The sequence below is a fragment of the Haliotis asinina genome, chromosome 3, assembly GCF_037392515.1.
Source record: "Haliotis asinina isolate JCU_RB_2024 chromosome 3, JCU_Hal_asi_v2, whole genome shotgun sequence".
Taxonomy (NCBI): Eukaryota; Metazoa; Mollusca; class Gastropoda; order Lepetellida; family Haliotidae; genus Haliotis; species Haliotis asinina.
This window is the reverse complement of record NC_090282.1, coordinates 13,335,451-13,344,862: the sequence shown is the minus strand read 5'-3', so window position 1 is coordinate 13,344,862 and position 9,412 is coordinate 13,335,451. Positions and strand designations below refer to the sequence as shown.

At 42.6% G+C, this 9,412-nt stretch overlaps 1 protein-coding gene across 1 annotated transcript; it reads right to left on the bottom strand.

The window, feature by feature from the left end:
• Positions 1-1,496: 1,496 nt before the first annotated feature.
• Positions 1,497-8,975, bottom strand: LOC137277469 (chymotrypsin-like serine proteinase). The gene is made up of 6 exons (XM_067809202.1): positions 8,972-8,975; positions 8,564-8,741; positions 6,960-7,053; positions 5,484-5,652; positions 2,566-2,702; positions 1,497-1,634 (listed from the first exon to the last, which is right to left on the bottom strand). The coding sequence occupies exons 1-6, from the start codon at positions 8,973-8,975 to the stop codon at positions 1,497-1,499; spliced, it is 720 nt and encodes a 239-aa protein (XP_067665303.1).
• Positions 8,976-9,412: the final 437 nt, after the last annotated feature.

Here is a 9,412-nt window from a genome sequence, read left to right as displayed (position 1 = left end):
AATGGCTGGTTCATGTAGAAAGTGCCACTGTTAGTTCATGATATAACGAGCGATTTATCCAACATGGACTCGAAGTTGACAGTCTGACTATCATGTTAACCTCGTAGGACCATCAAAGTCGCCGAAGACCTTCTAACCCAGATCATCATCCGGGCTGGATAAACGAATCTCTATGAATGACGTTACTATGGTAACAGGTCAGCCTATCCTACAGACGTGTTAGGTATGTATACTTCTACATTCACAGGTGAGCCTGTCTTTGAGTGAAATGTTCTTTCGTAAAAAGCGAGTATGCGCGTTAATAATACTACAATTGTTTACGCGTGTGCATGCCACACCGTTATTCCCCGGAGGCCTGGTCACCGGGATTGACCAGTCTACATTAATCTATATGTATTATGCCTTATCTCAATATGTGCTCACAAGCTGCCCCTGTTTAAATATTGCTTTCATGCTTGAACATTCGCAAGCACTGGTGTCATTCCGGCAAGCCGGATAGCCTCCCGTACAAGCCTCCCGATTGGTTTGCCACGATTCTCCGCAATAATGGCGTACTGCACATGTACAGGTACGAGTCCTGTAATGCACAGAAAGAGGCGAGTAGTTCCGAATGGGGCTTGAAATGAAGGCACATACGGCAACGGACATATAACAGGCATATGTGGGGTGCTTCTTTCACTTTTGTGCACTCAAAGTGGAGTGGGGAAGGTGGGGAGGAGGTGCTAACTAATTAAAATCAGATCATTTATCCTATCATGATTATGTTAACAGTATGACATTATGATTAAAAACGAGTGAGTGTTGTTTGCTACCGCAGACTAGTGCCACAACTATCTTTCGGCTACAGGAGAGTAATTTGGACAGGTCAGTGTAAGGCCAATGGTTAATGGTGTCAGCATGTATGCAGGGTCACGTGACTATCTTGTGATACAGGTCAGTAGATACATTTGGTATGCATTTCAAACGAAACTTCTATCATTTATTTGTTCGAAAATTTATTAGTTTGTCGTACAATTTATTACCGAAAACTTGCAGACGCGTACACTTAAATAAAACAAACAAGGAACATAGATTCAAGACATTTAATCAGTCTTAACGTCAGATACTGAATCGTGTTGTTGAGATTTGAACCCAATAAAAAACCAGTGTATACTTCCCATCAAAGGTGTAACTCATTAGTGTAAATATAGCCAGGTACTTCAAGCAACTGTTAAACTAATTTTTTTCAAAATATTTCATACTGTTTAAAGGTACGGTTTACTCGTAAACTCACGTCACGCAATTTGATAATGCATGATAATGGTGTAATTCATCTGCATAAAGTTTGAAGTTGGTCTTCCCAAGTTAGTGGAGAAATCAATCTTCGATATAACCATATATATAGTGAGATTTTTAAGTAAGTCTACACTTTTGATTAGAAGTATAGACAGGTTTATACATAAACGTTATGCAGGCAGACTTTGAGCGTCACAAACCTGACACGGCCAGTATGTTTCCTATTGACCTTGTATCCAGGAAAAGAAGAAACTGATGCTGGTGTAAACGTTTGGAAGAACAGTAGCGGCACATGTTCCCCCAAAGGATACAATACCAGCTAGCGTCCCCATACACACAAGTGGCCCGCCGCTGTCTCTCTGAAACAGATCATAAACATCAGTAGTGGAAGTTCTGATCCAGCGGCTCCTTCCACAAACCAACCTTTACTAAGGTTGACCATAACTTCCATTCTTTCACATGGCACTAAGATTACCTTAGACCTAGGTAACCTTAGTGCAGTGTTAAGGAATGGGAGTTAAGGCATGACAACTTGTAAATATTATATTTACAAATGTATACTGGTACAAATCATCAGTTGTTTTCTTGTGTGGTATGTGAAAAGGCTCAGTATTCAAAACATTTCAAATGTCAAAGGAATTGCAACTGCTGTTAGCCAAAATGGTTTTAAGACCATTTAAGACCAGGTTAAAACATGTATATGTTAATCCCAACCACTTGGATGGCCAACAGTAAATGGTCAACATTATGGTCAGCAGGACATCAGCTAGTATATTAATATTCAGACTTGAGAATAATATCAAATTACATTCTCGTTACTTTCATATATTATTCCTACACAATTTACAATCAGCTTTATCCTGGCTACTATTATAAAACGATTTGATTATGACTATAGTTTGGGTATCATGTAGATTTGAGCCAGCCTCTCCTGTACAACCTCTGGCACCAATGACAAACACATGCAACGCAAAGTCAACGGGAACATTGCTCTCGTAGGCATTAAGGGGAATCTGCCTAACAGACAGTTGAAGCATCATCTCTCTTAATATGGATGAACTACAGTACTGCATCTAATAAGAAATAAGCACTGGTGCGGTTTTCATGAACGTAACCCCCCTTGATCCAACCCTTATGATCTCAAACTTTAGCGTAACGCTCACTATCAGTTAATTACGGCACACCCAGTAAGTTTCGAGCCTTTAATAAGCGCCGGATCTTGATAAAAGATTAGCGCTCGGTCGGGCGTTAATGAGAGGATATGCGGTATTTGATTATATCAATCATTACCTCAGAGAAGCCTTCAGCTGTTGCACAGAGTGTGTCACTGTTGATGGTCACACCGCGAACTGACCATGCATCATCGCAGGCTTGTTCGCTGGTAACTGTCACGTTCTTACTCTGCAGGACATCAGGCAGCATCCCGTCTGAAGAGATGACTATACGTTTCAGGAACGATTCACAACGGGGCATTGTTTCAACTGGCTTTGATATACTGAAGATGGGCTATGATTTTTGATCCAACATCAGGACCACATTGCAATTAATTATGTAGATGTCCGTGTCCCTGTTGGTAATTTAGAGAGTGAAGGGGTGAGTGAAGGAGTGAGCGAGTTTGTAAGAATGTAACGGCGACAGAGAGAGAGAGAGAGAGAGAGAGAGAGAGACAGACAGACAGACAGACAGACAGACAGTGGGTTTCAGTGAGTGTGTGAGAGCGTGGATTTGAGTGTATGAGTCAGTGACAGTGACTGTGAGTGTGACGGACATATGAGACAGACAGTGGGTTTCAGTAAGTGTGTGAGGGCGTTGATTTGTGTGTATGAGTGAGTAAACGAACATGAGTGTGGGTGCGTTGGTCAGTGGGGTGATAGATGAGTGAGTAGGTGGCTTGATAAATGATGAGGAGATGAATGAGTATACTGGAAGGCATTTTGATAAGTCGGTGAATGCTTTTCCTGGCTGGCTGGATTTTGGTGAGTGAGTGAGTAGAGGGTTGTCTGAGGATAAGTGAGTGGGTCATATGGTGTGTCAGTGTATGCATGGCTGGTGAGCTGGCAAATGCGCCAGGCTAGAGATCCAGCGAGCTTGAGCTGCTGGGATCGAGCCCACCTGTGACGTGGTGTAAAAATCTGGGAGTAAACTTTGTGTGCAGACTCTTTCTACCCAGTTGTGAATGGTATCTCGTCAGTATCAAAAAGCCACATTAAGTCGGTGCTCCTAGTGGCAGCAAGAGTTGTATGTTCCCTGGGGAGTTGAGATTGATCACATCCAGTGATCGAGGGGAAAATACCAGCGCTTTGAGCATGTACTAGTTGCATGGGTATATAGATGTACAATTATATGTCGAGTCCTTTTCTAATGATACTGGCATGAATTTAGGACTTGAAAAATGTAATACTCTTCATTTGAAACGTGGCATGGATCGGTCAGGTTACAAGGGGGAGGAGTTATTGAGCATCTTGTGGAAGATCAGGCCTACACGTATCTTGGAATGCAAGTTCGAGACAAGCTCCCGAATGCCCAGATTCAAGATAAACTTCGGGCCGAGTATACATCTCGATTAAAGAAAATCTGGAGCTCCGAGCTAAATGCTCGAAACAAGGTCAAAGCCACCAATGCTTTTGCTGTGCCAGTCCTTTCCTTTTCCTTTGGACTAGTGGACTGGACCAAACAAGACATCCAGAGCCTTGACCGCCTGACCAGAAGGATCATGTCTGATAATAGAGCCCATCACCCTCGTTCCTCTCTTAATCGTTCATATATGCCAATTAATTCTGGAGGTCGGGGTTTGATTAATGTGGAAGCTCTTCATGACAGAATTTTATTGTGTACTTTAGCACATATTAATTTATCGGATGATCCTCTGGTGATGTATGTCAAGTCTCACGATAATAGCAAGGAATTCCACAGCTATGTTAAGCGTGCCAAGGTTGTTGGACACATCTGAAATTGATTTTGTTGATGGCGATGTACTGCTGGACGGTACAGCGATGGGAGTAAATCAGGTGAAGTTCTTCACCAAATCTACTCAGAGTCGATCCTTTGTGGAGAAGCTGTCTGAGAAGCCATTGCATCGTGTGTACATGCAGTGTGTGGAACAGAACAGTAATCCAGCCGACTCCTTCGCCTGGATGAAGTCGGCTGGTCTCAAATGTGAAACTGAGGGCTTACATTTTGCTGCACGGGACCAGTCACTTCCTACTCGCAATCGCCAGAATATAATTCTTACAGAATATATCAATATCAAATGTCGTCTTTGCAATGAATTTACAGACACAGTCCAACGCCTTGTCAGTGATGCCCTTCCTTGGCATGGCTCTCTGCTTTTACTATCGTCTCCGTCATGCCCGTGGCTTTGACCCCGGGGTCCATCCATGGTACGACCCTGAACCTGTCCAGTGCGTCCTGAAAAATGATGCTTTCAAATTTCTCTGGAATAGGCTAAAATACAGCCTGAGACGAATTCCAGCCAAGAAACCTGTTCTTGTCCTTTTTGATGAAACCAATGAAATTATTTATATCATTGAATTTTCTGTCCCTTTTGACAGCAATGTGATTGGCAAGATTCAGAAAAAGCATGATAAATATGCGGACCTGGGCCCACTTGCACAAAGCGATTTTAGCGCTACAACTATCTTAAGCCTATGTTGGAGAATGGGGGTTACAATCATTGTAGCGCTAAGATCGCTTTGTGCAAGTGGGCCCTGGCCTTTGAAATGTCTCGCTTGCATCCCAAGTACACTGTCGTCAGGCTCCCAATTGTTCTCTATGACCTTGGTTTGGTACCTCCGAACTCTTGACGCAGATCAGGAGAGTGCACTGGTTCTCCACCGCGAGCACAGGCCTTCTGATAATCTATGTAATGCAGAAGGCTGCAGTGTTGGGGAACCTTCATATTCTCCGGAAAGTTCTTGGTGGGTTCGACTAGGCAGTGTTTCCTGGGAGAGGTCCCATTCACTGTCTGGGCTGCGTGTAGAGGGGGCGAGGGCCCTGAGCTGATGATGGGCCTTTCCGGATATCACCTAAACCCTCTCTGCTGCATATCTATCCTAATCCGTAAAACATAATAATATGTATGAGCGAACTACATGAGTTAGCTGATAACGCCCGGTACCTGAAATTGGAACCACAAAATAAAGTCCGACACATCTATGATGGTTTGACTCTAACTTAAATGTTTAGAAATCATTTGTGAGTGGACGTACTTGACAGTGCACCCCATCCGAGAACTGTACAATCTGTGTTGGTGAAGTTTGGGGAACCAGAAGACAGTGAGGCAGTCCCCACGTTAGCTCCCGATGTGTCGAGGCTTGTTTGAAGTCGCAAAACAGCAATGTCACTGGAAAACCCCACTGACGATGTAAATGAAGGGTGCTGTAAACAAACCATAAACACCTGAAAACAAAATAAACTATACCACTGGACTCTTGTGTGTCGTTTTAATGACATTCTCGTTTCAATATTACTCAACGTCATACGTCGAGTGATAAAGGACAGGGTTTTGTTCCAAAACAGTTAGGCAACTAGTTAGAACTCAACCATGAACGTAGGTCTTGAGAAGTGGTCAGGCGTTAATATTTGGTGCCACATTTGATGAGTTTGACCTAATTACACCAGAACGATGTAAAATCAACAATATGCAGTTTAAAATGCAATTACGTGCACAAGGTGAACAGAAAACTGAAAATTGTACTGGGCACTGCTCTGACTATGTGCACAGGACACAAAAGTAGCGTGATGCTATTCTGTTACATACTAGTACGCGACTCTAAACACAACTGACTGAACACAAGACACCAAGGTCGCTTGATGTTATGCTGTTACATTTTTAGGTGTACGCGACTCTAAACACAACTGACTGAACACAAGACACCAAGGTCGCTTGATGTTATGCTGTTACATTTTTAGGTGTACGCGACTCTAAACACTACTCATTGAACACAAAACATCAAGGTCGCTTGATGCTAAGCTGTTACATTATTAGGTGTACGCGACTCTAAACGCTACTCGTTGAACACAAAACACCAAGGTCGCTTGATGCTAAGCTGTTACATTATTAGGTGTACGCGACTCTAAACGCTACTCGTTGAACACAAAACACCAAGGTCGCTTGATGTTATGCTGTTACATTATTAGGTGTACGCGACTCTAAACACTGCTGACTGAACACAAAACACCAAGGTCGCTTGATGCTAAGCTGTTACATTATTAGGTCGATGTATCCCTACTTTTCAATTTGTAACAGGAAAGAGAATGTAATCTAAAACACAATTTGTTCAAGAACAAAACAATCACTGTTTGTTCGTTCGAGTAACATCGTGAGCCTTTCATAAACAGAGCCGAGAATGTCCTGGTTAGAACTGATTTCCAGTAACCCACGCATGTCGTTAGAGGCGACACAGGGGTTTGGGTAGTCAGGCTCGCTGACTGTGTTGACACATGTCAGTTGCGCAGATCGATGCTCATGGTGTTGATAACTGGATTGTGCGGTCCAGACTCGATTATTTACAGACCCCCGCCATATAGCTGGAATACTGCTGAGTGCGGCGAAAAACTAAACTGCTCACTCACTTTCATACTTCTGAACAAATCTAAAGAAAACTTACTTCGTATCGAAGTCACACAGAATACAGAATCAATGGTCTCTAACCCACGTTCTTTACACACTCTTAATGGCATACCTTGGTAAATGAAGTCAGTAGTGAAATCTGAGTGGTCGCTTCATTGTTCGTGATGTCAATTGTTCCGAATACCACTCTGTATTCCCATGCATTCCTTCGAAGAAAAGAAATATGTTAATATTAATCAAACAGCAAATCTCAGATTTCGGTGCCAATGAATAATCAGACTCGATTATTTGCCTAAACAAAATCTAATCGTTGCATTTGACACCGCACTCAGCAATATTCCAGCTATATGGTGGCAGTCTGTAAATAATCGAGTCTGAATCGGGCAATCCAATGATCAACATCATGAACATCGATCTAAGCAGTTGGGATACAACCACATGTGTCTGTTAGTCACCTGTTACGACATGCATGAGTTGATGAAGACCAGTTCTAACAGGGTATCGCTGAAAGAAACTGTGAGACTAGGTGTTGGTAAGTATGTACGGCCAATTAATAACACCGTCTACCAATTCATTTTGCACACGCAGTAATCTTTGTTAGCTGTCTCAGACTGACGGCAGTATGTAAACGATAGAATCTTGAAATGGCCAGTAGATCGAGAAAATATGACAATCTCTAAACGATAGTCAGAACAACTTACACTCCGAAGATAGGGCCCTAAAATTTAAAATATACATTCCTTTTGATTATTTCAGGTAGGGTGTATGACTGAAACGACTAAAATGTACAAAGGAATGGTACAGAAGTGAATGTATAATCTATTTTATGTACGATCATTCCTCTCCCAATAAATCTCTAAGGCTAATAGCTTGTACAATCTTTGGTATAATCTTGAACCTTGCGTTATCCACAAATACTATGAACAGTGATGACACCGTAAAATGACACCGTGCCCGTAGCTGTGACATTGCTGGAATATTGCTAAAAGAGGCGTTAAACCAAACTTACTCACTCACTACCAAATAATAACACGGAATAACACAAAAGCATAATGACAGAATTTCATGTCCAACACTGAAAGATGAACAATACAATGGCTAACACTGACGATGGGAAGTGATGATAAGGTCAGTGTGTGTAAGTAAGATCAATGAAACTAATTATGTTTTACAGATTAAGATTGAAATGTAGCAGAGAGGGTTCGGGTGATCCTTGCAGTCAGGCCGGTAGCGCTCATCACCAACTCAGGGCCTTCGCCCCCTCTACACGCAGCCCAGACAGCGAATGAGATTTCTCCTAGGAAACACTGCCTAGTCGAACCCACCAAGAACTTTTCGGAGAATATGAAGGCTCCCCAACACTGCAGCCTTCTGCATTACACAGATTGTCAGAAGGGCTGTGCTCGCGGTGGAGAACCCAGGCACTCTCCTGATCTGCGTCAAGAGATCAGGAGGTACCAAACGAAGGGCACAGAGAACAATGGGGAGCCTGGGGACAGTGTACATGGGATGCAAGCGAGAAATTTCAAAGGCGAGGTCCACATATTTATTATCATTATTACATTATTATCATTCTTTGCTTTTCTGTTTCTGGATGTATATCATAACACAATTTCTACTATTTGATGAGATTACGGTTCGGTCTCGTCGTTTGTGCTTGTCATTAATCAATAATCTTGCATTTACGGTGAAGTTGTATAGCTTATCTGTACGTACGGATTCTCTAAGCAGTGTGCTGCTGTTACTGCCTTTGTGGTACTGATTGCTGCGCAACCGCATATGTGTTCCCATTCACCATCTATTAACTCCTGTAAACTTCCCATGAATGGGAACTCGGCAGAGCTGGCGCTGGATCCCCCGATGATCCTCTTCTGTCTGGAAGCAGCGCATGGGGCTGAAAAGGAAAAAATACTTTTGATAATGGTACCAATTACATAATGTCTTCGCGCTGATTTGACGGTTGTGGACAACTGCCAAGCTGGTACTTCAGCCTCCTATATACAGAGGTCAGTCTACCTTTGGTGCCTCGCCAGTCTGTGGACCAAATGACGTCTAACACCAATGCTATTATAAAAGTCCACTTCCAACCAGTGCTGTAGTCACTGACAGAAAATGGCAGCCTACCCATCCTCCCATTGTCACACAGTAACCCTACAGTGCTAATAGGAACGGGCGTTTCTTCCCTCTTATAAAGACTAGCATGATTTCAATGCGAGAAGAGTGATTTGGACTAACATCTTAACGCAAAGATTGCCATCAGTTTACATGTCAGCTTCACATTAAACTCTCTGCTAGATATCAGCATCCTGACAGACAACCATGTAATTGGCGAGTCATCAGTTTCAGATTTCCCTCCGGTATGACACCTAAGTAGTCTTTCTACTACTAAAGTACCCATAGCACAGACTTCCACAACAGCCTGCACGTCCTTAAAAGAAGTAACATATTCTTAAACGCGACGTTAAAAGCCAAATTGTACCCACCTTTAACATATTAATAACAAGGACACTTGATCATCTAAAAAGAGGAACAATTATTAGTGATTATGAAACAGATGGGCAAGTC

Coding starts and splice junctions, on each gene's coding strand:
- LOC137277469 (XM_067809202.1), bottom strand. Junction 7,054..8,563: donor GCACACTGCTTAGAGAATCC/GTACGTACAGAT, acceptor TTTTCTTCGAAG/GAATGCATGGGAATACAGAG. Junction 1,635..2,565: donor CAGCTGAAGGCTTCTCTGAG/GTAATGATTGAT, acceptor GATCTGTTTCAG/AGAGACAGCGGCGGGCCACT.